This window comes from Marmota monax, unplaced genomic scaffold (assembly GCF_021218885.2).
Source record: "Marmota monax isolate L192 unplaced genomic scaffold, Marmota_monax_Labrador192_F-V1.1 WCK01_AAM20220418_F8-fsc00042, whole genome shotgun sequence".
Classification (NCBI taxonomy): Eukaryota; Metazoa; Chordata; class Mammalia; order Rodentia; family Sciuridae; genus Marmota; species Marmota monax.
In genome coordinates this window covers 12,994,816-13,016,596 of record NW_026693008.1, presented here as the reverse complement: position 1 = coordinate 13,016,596, position 21,781 = coordinate 12,994,816, and the positions used below count along the sequence as shown (strand labels likewise).

Here is a 21,781-nt window from a genome sequence, read left to right as displayed (position 1 = left end):
TGGAAACTTGAATATTTCTGTCCAGCTGTGCACATGGACAGGAAATCATCCCCAGGTCTTGGGGTGGTTGCTGCTGTTTAGAGAACCTAGGACCACCCATTCATTCTCTCTTTCTCTAGCTATAATGCCAGTGTGGTTTTTAATTAATTAATTAATTTATTTATTTATTTATTTTTGTGTGTGTGTGGTATCCAGCCCTGGAGTTCCAACCAGACCTACTCCCTGGTTTCACAGATAACTATTTTGAATTCAAATCCCTAGGACTTCTGCAGTATTACCAAAGGTCCTCTTTTTTCACATAAGGGTCACAGACAAAGCTGGGACCACTTCAAAGTCTGTGAATGGTTTAAGTACAAAGTTGTGTAGCATGTGTGGAGCCATCATGGAAAGTGCCTGAATCCTGTGGTAGAAGCAGCTGAGCTTAGTCCACACCAGACAAGAAGAAGAGGGGATTCTGGGCCTAGATGGAGTTATGCAGAGAAGGCTGCCTTGCTGGATGGACAAAGGTGATAGTTTCCAACATTTACTGAGCAGCTAGACCAAGATTGAGTCAAGGTCTATGTGTGGGAGGGTGGAGATCAGTGTAGTTGGAGCCAGATGGTGAAGTCAGAGACAAGATGATATAGGAGAGGAGACCAGTGTGGATTTTATTCTAAGTAGCCTTTGAAGAACAACCTCTAACTTGTGATCCTTCTGCCTCAGCCTCCCAAGTCACTAAGCTATGCCATTTGCTGGGTGATTTACTTTTTTTAGAAGATCTCTCTGATTTCAGTGTGAACAAATGTATTGAATATAGGGATACAAGTATTCAGAAAGCCTGGCACAGTGGCACACATCTGTAATACCAGCAACTCAGGAGACTGAGGCAGAAGGATTGCAAGTTCAAGGCCAACCTGAGTAACTTAATAGGACCCTGTTTCAAAATAAAACAAAAGAGGGCCTGAGGATGTAACCCAGTGGCAGAGCATTTGCCTAGCATCCATGAGGCTCTGGGTTCAATCCTCAGCAAGGCAAAAATAAGTAAATAAATACATAAAAATAAATAAAATTAAAAGGGCTGGAGATTAGCTTTGTGGTAGAGTGCCACCTAGGCTCAATCCCTAGTCAAAAACCCAAAGCCCAAAAAACAACAAAATTGCCAAACAACATCAACAAAACTACCACACAAGAGTTTTGTTTTGTTTTTACAGTGCTGGGGGTTGAACCCAGGGCCTTGCACATGCTAGGCAAGTGCTCTACCACTGGGATACATCTCCAGCCCCACAGAAGAGTTTTAATCAAGGGAAGTCAGTAGTCTGATTTACTTTTAAAAATTTATTTATTTTAAATTTTACTGTTGGTACTGGGGATTGAACCCAGGATGCTTCTCCACTGATCTCCTTCCATTTTTTATATTTTGAAACAGGGTCTCACTAGATTGCTCAGGGCCTCACTAAATTGCTGAGTTTGGCCTCTAACTTGTGATCCTTCTGCCTCAGCCTCCCAAGTCACTAAGCTGTGCCATTTGCTGGGTGATTTACTTTTTTTAGAAGATTTCTCTGATTTCAGTGTGAACAAATGTATTGACTATAGGGATACAAGTGGAAGCAGAAAAAGTATTCAGAAAGCTGTTGCAGAGGTGGAGGTGGTAGCCTAGATGAGGGTGGGGGCAACCCAGAGGGACAAAGTATTGTGGTTTAAGTGTTTAGATATGAGGCAAAGAGGTGGGAGGATTTTAGTGAAAATCTGTGTAATGTTTTCTCCAGTTGTCTGGATCTCAGCTTCATCTTCCAGAGATAATACCCACTTCACAAGGGTAAATTTGACAATTGTAGTGGTCGAGAGTATTGTTTTCAATAAGATCTGACTTTAAATTCAGGATTAATGGGTACTAGCTCAGTGACCCTACCTATGCAAGTTAGTTGATGATAGGTTGGAGCAGTTATTGAACCCTTGTTATATGTTAACCAAAAGAATCCTCCCCAGATGAGTATTCTTACCCTTATTATTCTGGCTTATGGGGGAAACAGTACTGTGGAGAAAGCAAGTCATTTGTCTGAGGTCCTGGTAGTAAACGTAGAGTGAGGATTTCTCTAAATGTGAAGTCGAGCTAACTTTTCTACTCCTAAAACTGGGATAACAATAATACTAACATTTCCTTATGTGATTGGGAGGACACAAGAAGGGATCTGGCACATAGCAGGTGCTTATTAAATTATTTTAAAAATTACTATGTTCTTTGTGTTCTTCCAAGTTTTTGTATGGAGCAGGCATCATTGGGACAAATCCTCTGTGTTTAAAAAAAAAAAATTCTTAGGCGAGGGGAATAAACCTGCAATTGCCAGAGACTCAGCAGCAGTTTGGTAGTGACCAGAAGGGCGGGCCAAGACTGGATGGCCAGTCTAGAGGGGCAGGATCTGTACGCAAGAACTGAGGCTGGGGGCGGGACCTGAGGGAAGAGGCGGGGCGTAGGCCGGCGGCGCATGCTCAGTGCGGCACGCTCCCCGCCGCTGCCACCGCCCACTCGGGGCTGGTCAGCGGCAGGCTGCCGGGGCTCGGAGAAGGGCCCGGCTGGGCGAGCGCACGGCCATGGCCCCGTGGTTGCAGCTCTGTTCTGTCTTCTTCACTGTCAATGCCTGCCTCAATGGCTCGCAACTGGCCGTTGCCGCCGGCGGCTCCGGCCGCTCGAGGGGCGCCGACACCTGTGGCTGGAGGGTAAGGCGAGGACGGCGGGTTTCTGAGGTCTCCAAACTAGCAGGGGGCGCTGGGAGAGGCAGGGGCGCGGCGCGCACAGGTGCTCGCGGGCAGACAAGCCCGTGCGACCTATTTGCTCTCGGTCCAGTCTGCCGCCAAGATCCCGGTCCTAGAGCGTCTTCAGCCGTCCTCGCTTCTCCCCTCCTGGGTCGCGTGTCCGCCCGCCCCAGCCGGGATGAAAGGGGCCGCCCGACCTCTGGCTTTGTGTTGCTAATGAGGCGCGGCCGCTGGCTGGGGTCCGATTCTAGAGGGCGGGTGTGAGGGGGCGACGAGGCGGGGGGAGTGCGCCCCACCCTTTGTTCTCGAACCTCCGTCCCAGGGCTGCGCCGTCTGGAGCTGGGATCCCCTTACAGTCTGGATGACGGGGAGCTTCAGAGAGGATGAGGGGTTCTCCCGGACCTCCAGTTCCCAGCTCTGCAAAGGCTCAGGGCGGGCAGGGAGGGCACCTGGAGCGCTGGCGAACGATGCACCCATCTGTTGTGTTCCCTTTGTTCCTTCTAGCCTAGGGTCGTCACCCTACTCCTACCCCATTTCGGACTCCAAACTTCCTGAGAAACTTTGCTTCCCCGTTTAACTTTTCGTCTTACGAATAATCTCACGGTTGTTACCCGAATCCCCATCTCTGCCCCAGACCCGAGGTGAGGGTGTTTTTTATGGTCAAAGAAAGGGTAGTAAGAGTTTGTCACTTCAGTCAGGTGCCCGTGAGGAGAGGAGAGATGCCCAGACTTTCGCCGTGTAGTTGGAACCCTTTTCCCCAAACGGGACGCTCCTTTGACGCTGTCAGGGCGGTGGGGCTTTGGGAATGAAAGATGTGCGCCGGGACACTGCCTCTCAACCCAGGGTCGGCTTTTGAGCTCCTGGGCTTGGGAGGCCCTGGGACCTGGAGATTCCTATTCGTCTGGTCAGTGCCTTCCACAGGGCAGCCGCCGGGTAGGGGCACTCACGCTTTAAAACTTCCAAAGAGAACACAGGCTTAGCACTCTGACAGCCAGGTACCTGACTTTGACTCTGTTCCTAGGCCCCAAAAGCCTCTGTTTACTCATCTGGAAAGTGGGAGGAAATGAGTGATTTCTGTTTTCCCTAGTCCCAGGGATGGGTATGGGGGTAGTTGTAGACCAAGGTTGTCCTACCTTTTCTGGGAGACTCTGAAAAGCCTCAGCACAGATAAGAGGTAGGCCATGACACCTTGCCCAGGGGCACAGGTTAATGCTTCCTGCTCACTTGCCTCACACATATAAAGAAATTGTGTAGAAAACCAGGTATGAGCCAATTAGCTGGGATGTCCCTAGCCCCAATAGCTGATGTACCTGACTTTTCCCACCCTTAGTGAATTTAGCGTAAATTCTACCATTCCTTCCCATTTAAGGAAAACACTTTTTCTTATTTTGTTCTATTGTAAAACATCACTGCTCTTTTTCTAATAGATACCAAGTTTTCTTAAGTCTGTCTAGTGTTATCCATCCTGCTAAAATTTTGGATCTGTACAGATTTTGGCTTTTGACTAACTGTAACAGCATCACAGGTATTTTATTCTGAGTTTACATGTCACTCATGGTTTAGGTGGATCAGTCCAGTTTGCTGTTTTTCTGCTGTTGCCTAGTTGGCTTCATGTGCCAGTATACACTGCTTATGAAGTTTTAATGTTGTGGGGATGGTAGTGCTCTGAAGAAGCCAAGATGGTGGTTTTGTTTTCTGTACCTGTGGGAATGTGTGGCCCTCCCCAAATCTACACCCCCGACAGAATTAATGGTGGTTCTCATCCCAGTCACCTCTCTCTAATGCTAATCTCCTTTCCCCTTCTGCAGAGCCTTATTGGGGGTGATCCTCTCAACAGCTTTTGCCTTGACTCCACAGTCCTTACCTTATCCTCATCTTCATGCCCTTCTTGGATTAGCATGGGGACCTCTGGGCTGAACCTCAGATGCCAGTCTCTTCTCAAACTTCCATCTGCTGTATCCTGTGGACCCTGTTTACCCATCCTGTTTGCATCCCCCTCCCTGTTCCCTAACTCCTGATGCCTTTTTACAAAGGCATACCTTCCCCTCCTCCCTGGATGCCTTTACCTTCATAAGAATCCCTTGCCAAGCTTAATACTTGGCTCAGGTGATTTCACCAGGGAAGCCCTCTAGGAATGCCATATCTTTGACTTTCTCCTGCAGGTGCTTATTCTTTGGTTTTCACCAGACTGCTTAGCTAGTATTTGTTCACCCTGTGTCTTTAGACTAGTTTGTTGGTGGCTTCAGAACCTGGGAACCCTGTAAAGGTAGGTTGAACCCAATTAGACCCTGCAGCCTTCCTGCTGAATCCTCCCTCCTACTTTTGTAGGGTTTAACCCAGGGGCGCTGTATCACTAAGCTATACCCCCAGCCTTTTTTTTTTTTTTTTTTAATTTTTTTCAAGACAGGGTCTTGCTAAGTTCCTTGCAATCCTTCTGCCTCAGCCTCCTGACTTGCTGGGATTATAGGCTAAGTCCTGTTTTGAGATAGATTTTACGAAGTGTGGAGAGAGATCTCAGCACCAGGTGCCTATGTCCTCTCCATAGAAGGTCTTTGCATCTGTTTCTGCCTTTGTTCCTTTTCTCTGTGCCTCCTCAGTTTCCCCTTTCAACTCTAGCATCACTTCCTGCAGGAAGCCTTCCCTACCCCCACCACCCTAGGTAAGGTTTCCCAGAAGTTGCAGTTGCTGGCATGGGGCTCCAGTAATACTGGTTTACAGGGACTTAGATGTTTGATTCATGTCTGGGTCCCTGTAGATGTCAGCCTCAGCTCTGGGATTGTTTATAGTCTAATATGGGTATGTAAGGGTCAGTTATATGTGATACACACAGGAGAGGGCTTCCTGTGGATCTGAGTTTCACTCAGAACCTGAGGGGACAACAAGGTACAGAAATGAGTCCTGAAGGAGGGGCAAGATCTAGGTGTAGAAGACCAGTTGAGTGAGTGAACCCCTTGTTCTTCAAGGGAGCATTTGTTCATGAACCCTTGCCCCTGTAGGAATGGGAATTTTCCCAGGATGTTCGAGGTAGCTGTAGCTAGCTAGCCTGCCCGCTCACCCGCCCAGTTACCCGTCCGTCTGCCCTCAGCAGCTCTGCTAACAGACCCTTCAAGCTGTTCTCAGAGGAGCCAAGAGCTGGCCTGGTTTAAGTGGTCAGGTTTCACAACCTCTCTATTATTTGTGGGGCAATTAAGAGACTGATACCATCTTGAACACAGCTCAGTGTTTTAGAAATGAGTTGTGGGTACACTTCCTCAATTCCTAGAAAAAAAATCTCTTATGGCCCTTGCCAGGTAAAGTTGCTCTTTGAATAATAAATGCTGTTTTCTCAGAGAAGTAACAATTTGTAAAACTTCCAGAGGGGCTGGCCCCTTCATTTACACTGGCTCTTAATTCTTGTTTCTTAATAGTGGGATGACTTTGTTGTGATGGGTAAACTGTAATTATATCATTCACTTGCACCAAGGTTCCCCCATCTCTCCTAGTCTTGCTGGTTGAGAAGCCTATTTTTGGAACAAGGAGTTAGGAATCTACTCCTACAGATTTTTATTTAATAGCTTTTCCTGCAGTAGGGGAGGAAGGAACATTTCTTGACTTCTTACCTTTTCTTGTATGTTATGCCTAAAACAGTTTCTACCCTCCACAAAGCTTGCACCTTCAGCAATTCAGGAAACCAGGATTTTGGCATCATCTTTACAATGATGTGCAAGTTTCCCATTTAAGGCAAATACTTCATCTCAAAAGGTAGAAAGCAATAGGGTGGTACTTGGAAGAAAAAAAAAAAAAGTTCCAGCTGGTTAAAATTTAGGTCCCTGATAAAAGTCCAGTCCAAGAATTCTTCTTGGCTGTGGGCCCAGGCGCGTTTATTTGATTTTGAATTGGATGCATTTTCATTCACTTGCAGCTCATGGCTCCCAAGCCCATATCTGGTCTGTCTGTCCTGTGATCATGTCTTCCAAGTTACAGATGCTCTGCTGTCCCTTAGAGAATTCCTTGTTAAAAATTACTCAGCCTTGGATTGACACATTTTTCTGAGATGTTTTTATAAGAAGTGCAATGCTTTTTTGCAGCCTGTTTTGCTTGGTTAATTGGGAACTCTCTTGGCCTGTGTCCATCTTTTTTGTGCAGCCCTTCCTTCTCTCCCCACCTCCATCCATCCATCTCTGGATCTCCTGAGGTGCCTGAGACATTATACTAGTTATTAACTCAGGGATATAGCTGGGTGAATGAGCAGTACCATTTATTGTACCTTTTCCTTCCAAGGGTGGTTTCCCAAAGTGATGTTCAGGGGCTTCCAGTATCAGAATTGTCTTGGGAGCTTGTTAGAATGCAGGCAAGGATAATGGGACCAGAATGCAAGTGAGATGACATAACGTAGATACTGGCATTTTAACAAGTTCCTCTGAGGATTCTGATGCTGTCTCAGTGGTGAGACCTATTCCTTTAGGAAATAAGCTTCCTCAATCAGGGGAGAGAAGAATTTGAAACTTTCAAAATCAATCAGAGGGATTGGAGGTGTATCTAAATAGTAGAGCACTTGCCTAACATACTTGAAGCACTGGGTTCAATTCCCAGTGTCTTCCCAGCCCCATCCCCCACCAAAAAAAAAAAAAAAAAAGGAAAGAAAAAAAATCAGAGTTTGGTTTTAAATGATTTCATTGGACTTAGGAATGTGGAGACTTTGTTAGTTCTGAGCAATAAAATGGGTCAGGCTGACTGTGGTCTTGAGAAGGGGTGCTCTGGCTCTGGTGGGGTATCTGTCCTGGGCCTATGAAGGGGACTAGACACTTCCCCTGGGTTCCTCCCCAGAACAGCTGGGTTTGTCTGGAAAACTGTCTCCGGAAGGAGTAGAGCAGGATCCAAATCAGAGTCTCGCAGTTGAAATCTTACAGACAGCTTCCCTACAAAGGAAAGAACTACTAATGCTTTTTTAAGTCTTTATTTTAAGTTGAGTATTTTTCATGCTTCATTTGGTCTGAAATGTGTTGGTTTCTTTTTTTTCTTTCTATCTTTCTTTTCTTTTCTTTTTTTTTTTTTTTAACACTTCCAAGCTCTTTTCCTCCCCTGTCCCTGAACTTTTCATATACTCTGCTCCAACAGATGTCGTCTGCTGCTGCTGAGGCCACTCCATCAACAATTTTATTATCCTCTTTCATGCCCCATCACCTCTTGCACTTGCTTATGATGGATGGGTTTTCAGGCTTCTGGATGCTTGGGTACCCACTCCCCATTGGTAAGATTATGGGGTGAGGAGGGGACTCAGGTCCCCACAGAAGCTTGTCGGGTTGGGATGGGAGCAGTACCCTGGGAGCAGACCTCACTTCTGCCACCCTCACTGCCAGACCTTTGCCCTTTCGCATCTCCCTAAAATTTGGAGTGTCTTCTGCCCTCCACAAGCTTGGAGGCTGTCTATACTGGTACCATGGGCCCCATCTCAAGCTGGCCAGACTTGCCCAGCTAGTGGGAGGTATTGTCCTCCTGGGCAGTGTTTGTCTTGGCTTCTGAGAAGTTCTGAATGGGACTGACACACGATTAGGTGACTGATGGCCCTGCAACACATTGTCTCCTTGAGGCCCAGGGCCTTTGAAGCTCTTCCCGGTGGGAAGTAAAGAGACTATTTGCTCTGTTAAAATGCCTTGGTATTTCCTCTGTTTAACCACAGGCCACTTCCCCTCTGCCACTCTAAACCCTGCAGGGCCACCAGCTGATTGAAAAGACACAAGCCCTGGAGTGATCACATCCTATTGAAACAGATAGTCTTACTACAGATTAAAGCTAGGGCAAGTCTCTAGAAGGGATAAATCCCAGGGGGAATCTTTGAGATGGTTTCTTTTCTTGCTCAAAATTTAGCCTATTGACATACTTCACAATTGAAGTCCTGAATGCATAAATGGGTACTTCAATTTTTTTTTTTAAATAAAGAAAGAAAGCTTAAGTTATTAATTAAATCAGTGTTTGTTTTAATCTACATGTGGCAGGTTAAAGCAATTTGATCAATGGAATTTCTCATTGTTTGTGTTTGGGAAGGATGTCTGGGAAGGGCGGATGTGTTTGTAAAAAATCGCCAGCCCTGTGTGTAGGGGAGGTGTTGAGGCAGGAGGATCACAAGTTTGAGGACAGCTTTGGCAATTTAAGGAAACCCTGTCTCAAAATAAAAAACACACTAAAAAAGGGTTAGGGATGTAGCTCGGTAGTGGAGTTCAATCCCCAGTACTACAAAAAACAAAACAAGGAAAAAGCCATACTTGGTTTGTTTCTTGCAGATTCTCTGTACTTCATCTCATGTTTAAAAGTTCATGCAACAAGTTTGTAGCTTGAATAACACCAAGAGAAACTCCAGGGAGACTCCTTGGTTTTTTTCCCAAGCAATATCTTAAAAGAAGGCTTAATTAGTAACACTAGGCCAGAAACAAAAAATTCAACAATTAAAAAAATTACCTATGTAACAAAAGACTGAAAATTGAAATACTGGTTGTCCTCTGTGTTTTGTGAAGGGGCCTAAAAAAGGAATAACTTTGGTTACTTGCTAGTAGAGAGTTAACATTTTCAACTCCATTGTTCAAAGTATCCATGATAAAAACAGCTTCCCTTTTCTTTGGTTCCTTGTTTGGAAATGTTGGGGGAAGGTGGATGTAGCTAATTAAGGCTACAACATTTAAAGGGGGGACTTAATAGGTACCAGCTGTCCTCAACAAATCATGGGGTGGATGACAAAATAAAGATGTGATGTGAACACACATGTAATTCTCTTCTAAAACAGAAGTCAGCCTATAAATATTTTGATTTAATAGGGTAAATTCAAACTACCTCACCGTGCATATTTATGAAGCATTTGTTTTATAGTGAACCTAATGGCAAAATGTCCTATTTGCATATGGCTAGTACCATAAAAGAACTGAAAGGGCAATAGACGGCAGGTATTGTTGGAAGCCTTATACACTGTAATTTTATTGTACCCTTCTTCATTCCAAACCTGATCTAATAGACATTAATCATGAGGCTTTTCATGAAAATTAGTACATTGTAGGGAAGCTTGCTTGAACTTAACAGAAAAGCCATATAACATTGAAGCAACTTTGACAAGGACGTAGAAATTGATAGCATTAATTAAAATGTTTAGGTGAATATTTAGATTTTACACATTAAATAAATATTTTCAAAGCCAGGCAGGGTGATGCCTGTAATCCCAGCTATCTGGGTGGCTAAAACAGGAGGATGGCAAGGTCAAAGCCAGCCTGGGCTACTTAGCAAGTTGTCTCAAATAAAAAATAAAAAGTAAGGGGCTGGGGATGTAGCTCAAGCGGTAGCACGCTCACCTGGCATGCGCGGGGCGCTGGGTTCGATCCTCAACACCACATAAAAATAAAAAAATAAAGATATTGTGTCCACCTAAAACTAAAAAGTAAATATTAAAAAAAAGTTAAAATAAAAATATTTTATATATCTCAAAATAAAAAATGGCTGGTGGTATAGCTTAGTGCTAGAGTTAAATCCCTCATATCACCATAAATAAGTAAATAAACAAACAAATAAGTAAATACTTAAATTGAATCCTTTTGAAATCATGAGAGATTAGGCTTTAAATACACCCACCCCTCAGGCTGGGGATATGGCTCAAGTGATAACGGTCACCTGGCATGCGCTCACCTGGCATGTGCTCGCCTGGCATGTGTGGGGCGCTGGGTTCGATCCTCAGCACCACATAAAAATAAAATAAAGATGTTTTGTCAACCAAAAACTAAAAAAAAATAAATATTAAAAAATTCTCTCTCTCTCTCTTTAATAAATAAATAAATAAATAAATACGCCCGCCCCAATCCCTGCTTCCCACCAGATTTTAAAAGTAGGCCTGAGGATATTGTTCAGTGGTAGAGCACTTGCCTAGCATTTGTGAGGCACTGGTTCAATCCTCAGCATCACACACACACAAAAAAAGACAGAAGGAGTTTTCCCAAATGTTCTGTTTTGTAGTCTTTCTCTCCCTCAATTGAATACTAACCCTTTAAAAAATGCTGGCTGTTCTCAGATGCACTGTTGGGCTTCAGAGTGGGAGGGTGGATGGGATAAAGGAGGGCTTCCTTGGAATGAAGAGGTACATTTTCCTGAGACAGGACATATGGTTTAGAAGCCCTTTTCCTGGTATTTTATTCTGTCCAGGTGATTTCTGGCTTTTCCTCTCTTAAAAGGGCCTCCCTTTTATCTCAGAGAAATGCAGTGCAATGCAGACCAAATGTGGGAGCAGTCAGCTTGAGCATGGTCCCTGTTGAGTGACAGTTTATGGCCTCCTGCCTCTGGAGTGTGTACATTTGCTCTGGGTGGGGCACAGGCACTCACCTACTTAGGATTTATTGTCACTGCTCAATATCCCAATCTCTAAAAGACTTATTTGGAGCCAGGAAGCAAGAGATGGGTTTTTTTTGTTTTCTTTCTTTCTTTTTTTTCTCTCTCTCTTTTTTTTCTTTTTTGAGCAACTACTCTGTGATTTGACTCAGGGAAGAGACTCCTGTCCATGTGGCTCCCCATCCAGGTGGGGATGCACCAAAGGAACAGGCTCAGACAACAGGAAGATACAGGAGGGATTCTGAGTCCACAGTACAGAGAAGTCCCTGTCCTCTCTCCATGCTTCCCTACTATTCCTAGAGAAGTGTGAATCTTGCTTCCTGTGCCCCTTCATCCTGGATTTTCCCCTATGGAAAGTAGTTTGATGACAAGTGAGTACTTGAGCACTGCCTGGATACTGCTTTGGGAACTCTGCTTTTTTGTTCTTGTTCATTTCCCAGTGAACTCTGGCTTCTTGCTCTGCCGCAGATTCCCTTTCTTTGGAGGCAGCCCACCTTTCTTTGTGAGACTTATCTGCCTATGAATTTTACCTGTGCCACAGAGTCTGCATTTAATAAAAAATTAGGTCAACCTCATTATCCCTGCGGATTTAATGAGAATGCATCCAACCATTTTTGCAGTAATGCGATGAAGAGGAAACAGAAATGAGATTTATTATGAAGAAGATATTAAATTTGAGTGGTTCTGAGGAGTCTTAGAGGGAGGAATGGAGATGTCAGGAAGAAGGCAGGCCTCTCTGAGGGAACTTTGAGCAGTGTCTTGCTAGTGAGTGGAACAAGAAAGTGGGGGGCAGTTTGAGCAGCAAGCAATATGTGGGTAGAACTGAAGGGGGACTTATTGGAGGGAGACAATAAAGTTGAAGCTGTAGGTTGGGACTAGATAATAGGGTAACTTGAATTTTGCCAGCATGCATCTGTCAGGAACCTTGAGTCTCAGAAGGCTTCTCCAGCACCTGACGGTTTGATAGGTGGCATGCTCAGTGGCCAATCATTCACTCAGTATTTGGTGCTTTCTGTATGTTAGACATGATTTCTAGAGCCTAGATTTAAGTAGGGGAGACAAATAGAACAAAATACCAGACTTGAGCACCCCACTGCTCACTCTGTCCTCCTTTCCTCACTATATTTTCCCCTAGAACCTTTTACTGTGAGACACACAGTATTTTCTTGCCTGTCTTCTCCATCACCATGTCAGTTCCAGGAGGATGGGCATTTATCTGTTTTGTTCACTTCTCCATCTCCAAAACAGTGCCTGGTACATAGTAGGTTCCCCACACATGTTTCTTGAATGGCTAACTGCTCTGCAGGACATTAAAACAGGGTGATAAGGATGGCTCCAGTGGCCTCTTGGAGAAGGCAAAGCAGATGTTGAGCTAGAATTTCCTCTGAAATTCTATAGTTAGTTGTATTTTTTTTTTTAACATTGGTAGTAAGTGCTGAGAGTAGCATAAATATAGGTTCAATGTATTCATTTACACCACAGATTATTAGTACTCTTACTGGCAAAAGGCTGGGCTACAGACGGGGGTTCAAGTCCTCCCTCATGGTGGAGGGACTAAGGAGGGGCTGGTATTTTATAGGAGCCACACCTTGCAGAGTGTCTGTGGCTTTTGAGAGGGGGTGTTTGAAAACTTTGTTTGCCTGTACTGTGGATGAGAAAAATGTAAAAAGTTACTGCTAACCAGTAAGCATCCTGGTTTCAGGCTTTCCAAAATGATGTGAGTAAAATGGATGTCATTCCTTGGAAGCAGCCCTCAGGCAGCATGAAAACTGTGTCTTTAACAGACACATGAGGCTCATTTTTGTCTCATTCCTCCCTCCCCCCATTGTGAAGGCGGTTCATTTTCTGAAGTCATGTGGGGGTCCATCCAGAATCACAGGTGCTTTTTGCCTTCTTTCTGGGGCTGTGGATTCGCTGGCCAGCTGTGGTAATGAGTTTTTGCTGGGCTTTGATTTTCATGCCTTGCTTCCCTGTGGGAGGAACTAGATATTTCTGATCTTACCTCTACTCATATTCAGATCCAGCCAAGCAATCAGTGACTTCCCGGGCTTTTTTGTGGGAGACTGTGGGAAAAGTCCTGGTTGGCTGGTTATGAATTAATGAAATCCTTAGAAGGCTTCACTAAAGATAGCTCCTGTGGTTTACTAAAAAAAAAAAAAAAAAAAAAAAAAAAAAATTGCATTGCCTTTTTAATTTGAAAAAGAGGTCATGGAGTTTTACCAAAATTAAGCAGAGAAAAATGCAACATCTGGTTGTACAAGCCAAAGTCTGATTTAGGGACTCAGGAGCTGTGGGTTCTTAGTGTCTGATGTGAGGAAGGTGATGGTAATCCAGACCCCTTTAAAGCTGCTCTGGACATACTACTTTCCCATTGTTCTCCTCTCTGGGTTTTGAAGTCATTGAGAGACAGAAAATCTACCTCCCACATCTTTTCACTTGAGCACATTTCCCATCTACTGAGCTTTTCCCCTTTTTACTTAAAGGATCACACTTTTTTTTAAAAGCACGCTTTTCAAGTTGATCAAGACTACTGTGATCCTTGCTTTTATCTCATTAAAAAAAGATGGGGATGGATAATGAGGGGACAGTGTGCAGAAAGCAGGAATTTTTTTGCGTTCTGAGTTTTTAAATTAGATATTTTGATAAGAGGAGAGGGAGAATGATTGATTGATTGAAGAAGAGTTCTAAGGAAAGGTATACAGAGGAGTTTAAAGAGAACTTTGACTTTTATTTTTCTATTTTAATAGTTTTTTTGTACCCAGTATTGAGCACAGGGGTGCTCTATCACTGAGTTACATCCCCAGCCCTGTTTATTTTTTATTTTGAGACAGTTGCTTAGGGCCTCCCTGAGTTACTGAGGCTGGCCTCAAACTTTTGATCCTTCTGTCCCAGCCTCTCAAGTCTCTGGGATTATAAGTGTGCACCACCACACCTGGTACCTCTGACTTTTAAAAGCAGAAACGAGTTTGTCTTACATGTCTGTTGTGTGCATTCCTCCCAGCTAAATGAATACTACTAATAATAACAAGTCACTTTATGTTTTTAAAAATTTGCTTTTTAAATGTTGGGTCTATCTTGTATTAAGAGTATATAATTTTTCTTTTTAAGTATCAGTAATATTTTTGGGCATGCATTTTCTATGGCTCAACAGGAAGATGAAATTGTGGCCAGCTGCCTCCCCACCCAGCAGGTCACTTATGTGGGCTTCTCCTTGCTCATTCTCCAATATTTTGTATTCTGTATCTGTATTTTTCAAACCTATAGAAAAGTAGAAAAAAACAATAAAACGAATACCATTTCCCCTTGGCCTAGAGTCATCAGTTCTTGACCTTTAAATGCCTTTAATGACTTCTTAATCACATTCCAGGATGAATCATTCCTTTCTGATACTGTTTCTTTAGTCTCCTTCAATGGCAGCCTTTCCTCCACCTATTTTTTTGGTCCTTTATAATGTACACATTCTGAGGAGTCAAGGTCACTGTGTAGACAGTTCCCACAATTTGGATTTCTAATTGTTTCTTGAAGATTAGGGAGAGTCAAGTTAAATGTTTTGGCAAGATTCCTTTGAAGGTGATATTATGTCATTGTATTTTAGATATCAGTCATAAGTATGGATGCAGTTTTAGCCATAAGCAAAAAAAAAATTTTTTTTTTTTTGGATTGAAGTTGTTATATACAGAGACCTTTCTAATGTGGAATGAAGTTTAGTCTTATATGTTGTTTTTAAAAAAATGTAGTGTTTCACATTAAGACTTCTCTTTATCTTATTAAGGGGCTAAAGATAGTGTATGGTATCATTTGTACTATCCTGTAATAAACTCTTTCTTAAAGACTATTTGAAATCAACTATGCTCTCTGAAAATTAGGAGTGCTGTTTCTCAAGAATGCTTAAGGCTTTTCCTATTCACACGGGCTTGTTACAAACAGTTGTAGATGTTGCCCTCAGCGACAGGGAATGAGTTCCTATTAAAAACCTCTATTTTGGCCAGGGCAGGTTTACGGTTGAGTGCTTCCTCACACCAAAATTCAGCCATTTCTTTCCTTTGTGCTGAGAAAACATTGAACTTTATTTCCAGCAAAGGCCACTTCACTCAAAATATGTCCTTAAAGTCAGTTTCCAGCCTTTTAGATCTGTGATTGGGTGTTGCCTAAATTATTTTATTAGAGTCCCTTACAGACATTTTCATTAGTTTAACTTGAATTATTATCTTCTACCTAATTACATGGCGTTTCTTACTTTTATTTGCCCCCAACCTAGATTTAAGGGCCAAGACATGTAAAGTTAATATTGGTCATTTTTCAAAGTAAGTTAAAATGTCAAAAAGCAACAAGTTGTTATTCTTACAGGGTACCCGGGAAACGACAGAGACAAAACCTCCATCTTTTATTCATAAGTCCAGGGAGACTGCAAGGGCGCAGGCGGGCTTGTGTGCCCTGCATTTTGTTCAGCTTTCAGGACTGGGCCTCCTCCCCTGCTGGCCGTGAAATGTCATGCCGAGATGTAATAGTGGGACATTCAGCATCCAGAGAATGGATCGCAGAGGTTCAACTTTGCTTTTCATTTTCTTTTCTGGCACCAAGTCCGTGGTCCCCACTGTGGCCTGACAGTGAAAGGCCAGAAAGCAGCAATTTGGATGCTGGCAGGGATGGGGTACAGCCCAGTGCAGTGGGCCCCAGCTCCCATGCTGGAATGTACCCCGACACAAAGACCAGTGAGGGGGTGCGCCTGGGGGAGGGGTGGCAGCTTGCCTTTGCTGAATCTAGTTTGCTCTGGTCACAGAAGAGAGAGTTCTTGTTTCCATGGCTACGCTACCCTCAGTTTTGGTAGAAGAGGGATGCAGGGGGCTTTTAATTTCAGAAATCACCTAGAGTTAACTGTTCCTATGATAAGAGAGGCATTGAGGGCAGAGGTGTGAGGCCTAGCAGTTCCCCCAGACTCCACATTTTCTTTGGATGAAGAAAAATCAGGCAGCATTTGCTAGAGTTTGATTTAAATTAGTAGTTTTTGGTTGGGAGCAGTTTGGGGAATTTCTGGAGACATTTTTGGTTGCCACAGTTGGGGTGAGGGTTTAGGTAGGATTCAGTAATGCTACTAAGCAGCCTAACATACACAAGGGTTTTCTGGCTCAAAATGTTAATAGCACTGAAATTGATTTAGGGGTCTCATCTTAGTATTTGAATAGTTCAGTCACTTAGTCTCATAACACTTTTCAACTTCCTTTCTGTTTAACAGAAGCTGCTGGTTCTATAAATCTGCACTCAGAATGAATTGTCACTATACCCTCTGAGGCATATGATTAAACTATGCTGGTGCTCCTTGAAGATATGCCTTGAATGCAACTCCTATTCTAAATGCAAAAAGACGATTTTTTTCCCCATAATTTGATCAAAGTAGGCTAACCTGCGCCTCTGTTTTTGTTACTCACTGATGGTCTGTGGATAACATTACATTTTTTCAGCATGAAACCCAACACTTCAAATCCCTAAAGCAGTCTCAAATTTATGGTTAATAAAAGCATTTATTGTACTGGATGTCATCTGTTATATCACTCTGGGGCTAGAAACTGGCAAGCAGTGGACAGGAAATATTTTCATTTCAAATCGTTTCAATCTTATGGTCTAGGGGCAAAAGTGTCTGATTTCAGGAAAGCCGTGGTGAACAGCATAGTAATGAATGCATTTTTAGTTGATTAAGCAGGCATTCTCTCCCTTTCAAACAATCATCCCTCTTTGGCTTGGTGGGGCTAAATAAACATGTGATATTAAATGATAGCATTTCTTCTGTTGGCCTTTGACCATCTTTAACTTTTCAGTGTTTTCCAGGAATCCTCAGCAGAGCAGGCACAAGCCAGAGGAGAGTGGCTTGACTCAAGTTTAGGCCCTCTTTGTCCTGGCTTCTTTCTGAGCAGAGGTTTTCTGAGATGATACTGACTCTCCTGAAGTTCCCTTTAAAAATGGAATTTGGTATCTTGCCCTTGGGATTATGAATTTAGGAGGAAATGTTTTCTACCTCTTGTCTTTTTGTTTTTTTAAAAATCTAAAGTTCTGTTGTAATGTGAGCCCTGATCTCTCATGTTCAGGTAAGGGTTGCATTCAGGGAACATCCGTGTTGTGATGATGTGATGGGGACACGGTGATTTCTTCCTGGCTGCTCAGTGCCCGTGGATGTGTTATCTCAGTCATCACTTTGCAGCAAGCCTTGGAACTAGGCGATTATTTCTGATGTGGTCCCCCCCACCCCAAGATGAGGATTCCATGGCACAAAGAGCCAGGAAGGGATTAAGATGGGAGGCCATGTGACTTGGGGAGGCCTCTCTCTGCCAGAAACCGGAGCCACAGAGTTCTTACCCTGCCCGTGCCCCGAGCAGTCTGGTTCACCCTGCCTTCCAAGCCCCCAGCCTAAGAGGGATGTCTGCCATGTGCAACAAAGCAATGAATGGGGGTGGACAGAGAGCAAGATGAGAGACCAGAGACTGCTTTGCAGATAATTAAATTAAATTTGGATTAGGCATTTACCTGAAAGGTTCTCAAACCTGGCTGAGTACCAGAATCACCTGAGGAACATTCTTAGGGTGGAGGGGGTAGATTCCGGGCCTTACCCTAGACCTGCTTAAGTGGGATTTCCAGGGGAAGGCCAGGAATCTGAGTTTTCTTTTTTTTTTTTTTAAGCTGCCAGATCAGCAGTTGCCAGGGTTTTGGGGGGAATGGAAGGAGAGTTTGACTATAAAGAAGCAGAACCAGGAAATTTTGGGGAGCAGTGGTATACTGATTTTGGTGGTGGATGAGTAAATGTATATATGTATATAAGCTTCTGGAACTGTACACCAAAAAACGTCAATTTTACTGAGCGTAAATTTTTCAAGATAAGGTGGCACATGGTGCCTGGTGACAGTTGGGAAGAGTTGTCCAGCTGTAAGAGAATTTCACCTGGAATCGAAAAGACAGGCATAGGTAGGTGCTGAATTCTGAAGCCCGTTGATGTCCAGTAGAATTTTCTGTGGTGGTGAACACATAACATTCTTCCTTGTGCTATCCAATTTAGTAACCATGTACCATAGGTGGTTAGTGAATACTTGAAATGTGGCTAACACAGTTAAGGATCTGAATTTGTAATTTTTCTTAAATTTTAATAGCCATACCTGCCTAGAGTATACCTGATTGGATCATTTGCCCTCTGAAGCAGACCTTGTGGTAGTGTGGAGTACCCTTAGGTACTTAGGGTTACCTAATAAGTACCTAAGTACCCCTAGGTCAGTGGTACTTGATGCTTATGGGAGAACAATAATAGTAAGTCATCCCCAGTACAGGGCAAACTGGGAACATGGGCAGGACTTGCCAGCATGGGTTGGTGAGTACAAAGGAAAAGGAGCCTTAGAATAAAGATTGACCTGGGACCTGCTCAGGTAGAGGACTGTCCTGTCAAGTGGAGAAATCTTTTTCTTCCCCCAAGATAGCAACAGCTTTGGTTTTGTTCTTTCCTAGCTTTCCAACCTCATTCATCTTAAAAGATGCAGAAGTTAGTTGGTATGCTAAGTAATTGTGATTTGTTTTCTCTGAAGTAACAGTATATTCTGGAAGATAGCGCAGGATTCAGGGGATCCCTGGGTGAAGAGGTTAGGGGTGTGTGTAGCCTGGCTGGTGGTGTGCAGAGCCTACCTCTCTCTGGAAAGAGTGCGACAAAAAACCTACATTGGATATCCTGTTCCTTTTGGAGGGGAACAAGATAATGTGAAAATGGCAATTAGGCATAAACCTTCCTCATCAGTCATTGATCACGTAATTTCCACCTTGGCTCTATTCAGCTGCTCTTAAACCTCCTTCCCTCAACCCCCATGGATTTATGTTATCTTCAGTAGGGTTGCTTTCCAAATGTGCTATAAAAGAGTGAGATTCAGAGAGTGTGGACTTTTTTATTTTTTGCAGTTCTGGGTATTGAACCCAGGGGTGCTTTACCATTGAATTACATCCCCTTTTTATTTTTTATTTTGAGACAGAGTCTCACTGAATTGCTGAGGTTGGCCTTGAACTTGTGATCCTCCTGCCTCAGCTTCCTGAGTTACTGGAATTACAGGCATGTGTTGCTGTACCTGGCTAGTGTGGACTTCTATTATTATGAACAAAATGGTGGCCGAAGTAATATTCTAATTTGTAAAGGTATTTGTTCATAAATAAATTTATTCAATGACTAACAAAAAATTTCATGTTGGGCTGGGGATGTGGCTCAAGCGGTAGCGCGCTCGCCTGGCATGTGTGCGGCCCGGATTCGATCCTCAGCACCACATACAAACAAAGATGTTGTGTCTGCTGAAAACTAAAAAATAAATATTAAAAAGAACTCTCTCTCTCTCTCTCTCTCTCTCTCTCTCTCTGTCTCTATCAAAAAAAAATTTCATGAGCTATAGGATTGTAACTCTTAAATTTTGAAATCTTATTTAAAAATAGGACTTATATGAAAGCCCCAAATGAGGGCTTTAAAATTAGTAGAACTATTCTTTTATTTTTATCTACTTAATTTGTTTTATTTTGCAGAGTCTGGGGTTCAAATCCAGGGCCTACCTAGCTTAGTGGTCTATTATTGAGCTGCACCTCAGGCTTGAGAAGAATAAGTAAATCATCATAGCATCGTAAAGGGAAGATTTCCTTGTATTGTTTTAACTAATTGGTAACTTCAGCCTAATAAGAAAAAAAGAGCTTAGCATTCAATATTAGTTTTTTCCACTCTTGTTCACACAAACACAGTGGCAGAGTTGTAATCATTGTATTGGTTTTATTTATATATGGTTGATTTTAAAATTGTGCTTCAAAGTTATTTCTAACTATTAATGTGGTTCATAAAAATGTCACTTCCAATGACCATTTAGTATTTTCATGCTGTATGCCACTTTCTCCCATTGCCAGCCCTCTTCCTCACTATTCATGAAGCATTCATCTAGGCTGATTCCAGGTTACTGCGGCTATAATGATGCTGTGAACATCTACATACAGATTGGTCTCCTGCATCTCCCCTGGCCATTTTGGTGTATTTTTTTGGCATATGTTCCCCAAAGTAGAAGTACTGGGTCAAAGGATTTGTAGCTTTTACTACATGTTCACGAACTGCAATGTATAATGACTGGCCAATTTACTGGGAAGAATTGTGTTTTGAGAAGAGGGCAGGTTTGGCTCACGAATCCTAGCTCTACCATTTGCTACCATTTATTGTCACCTTGGGCAAATTTCTCCCCTCCTTCCTTTCCTTCCCCCCCTCCTCCCTCTCTTTTACAGGACAAAAAAATACACATATTTATAATATGAGAGTATTACACTCCCTGAGCCTATTACTTCGTCTGTATAATGGATTAATAATCATACATTTCCCTGAGTTGTTTTGAAGTTTAAGTTATACACTGTCATCAAAACATTTTTGGGCTGGGGTTGTAGCTCAGTGGTAAAGTACTTGCCTAGAGAGTGTGAGTGTGTTGCACTGGGTTTGAACCTCAGCACCACATAAAAAATGAAAAAAATAAATGAAATGAAGGTATTGTGTCCATAAACAACAAGATTTAGCTCTGCACCTGGCCACGTAGTAACTATTTAGTGATTGATGGTTGTCTTTGTTGTCAGCTATTTTTCCACATCCTAAAAATGTTGACCTTTGTTATTATTTACTCTTTGTTATTTTGTTAATTCCTTATGTTTGCTTGATTCTGGGTTTATTAGAGAAGCACTGAATCTTTCTACTTGGTTATTTATCTTCTCAGTATGTTCTAATGCCTTTAAGTCCAGTGTACTAAAGCTAGGTGTGGGTGAAATATTGCTTGGTAGAGAGTGTTAGGGAAGATGGTTTAAGTGAGTGAATAAGTGTTTTAAAATAAGAATTATTAATTGAGTGAGCCTTCCTGATTTTATAGCATATTATGAAAATAGTTGAATTTAAGTATCATCATGGGAATTCTATTCATACCACTTATTAAGTTCCTTGCATATCTCAGTTTTTAACATCTACACTACTGTTAGTGATTGATTTAAATCCACTTAGTTTTCTGGGCTAGGAGCTTTTAGGACCTAATCAATCACTGAATCCATAAACAAGGGCACTGCCTCAGACCCCCTTGAGCTTTGAATCACATCGCAGTGTTGACAGTCCCCGAGGCTTGGATCTTTCTGTCAGCAACTGTCAGGATCACAGTCAAAGAGGATTTGGAGTATTGCGGTAGGTGGTGGTGGGGGCAGGGGAAAGGCAACTGAAGATAAAAGTTGATCATAAATAGTTGGGTAGGGTGCAGTGGTGCACACATGTAATCCTAGTGATTCAGGAGACTGAGACAGGATGCTCACAAGTTTGAGGCCAGTCTGGGCAATTTAGTAAGACCCTACGTTAAAATAAAAAGGGCTGTGGATGTAACTCAGTGGTAGAGTGACCCTGGGTTCAGTTCCCAGAACACACAAAAATTTGGGTGGGTTATAGGGGTATTTAGCTTAGTAGTGTGGGGGCATTTAGTGTTTGAGAGTCTCTGTGTTCGATCTGCAGCACTCCCACCTCACCAAAAGAAGTAGTTTGTTTAGAAGATTATCTGCTTGTAGCAACTGCAAAATCAAGTCATTAATTTTTTTGTGTCTCCTTTCTCTCATTTATACCTAGCTGTCTTTTTACTAGGAATGCTATGGAAGTTAGACTAGTGATACACACATATACACTCATTCATACCTACCTCTTCCTTACCTCTTCCTTGAA

At 42.8% G+C, this 21,781-nt stretch overlaps 1 protein-coding gene across 3 annotated transcripts in view; it reads left to right on the top strand.

The window, feature by feature from the left end:
- Positions 1-2,503: 2,503 nt before the first annotated feature.
- Positions 2,504-21,781, top strand: part of Il17rd (interleukin 17 receptor D) — a 65,815-nt gene continuing 46,537 nt past the window's right edge. For all 3 annotated transcript variants that reach the window (XR_006853506.2, XM_046452972.2, XM_046452971.2), the window contains exon 1: positions 2,504-2,694. Coding sequence is in view for 2 of the 3 variants with exons in the window: in XM_046452972.2 (XP_046308928.1) it covers positions 2,569-2,694 (126 nt within the window). In the remaining variant the exon portion in view is untranslated. The remainder of the gene's footprint in view (positions 2,695-21,781) is intronic.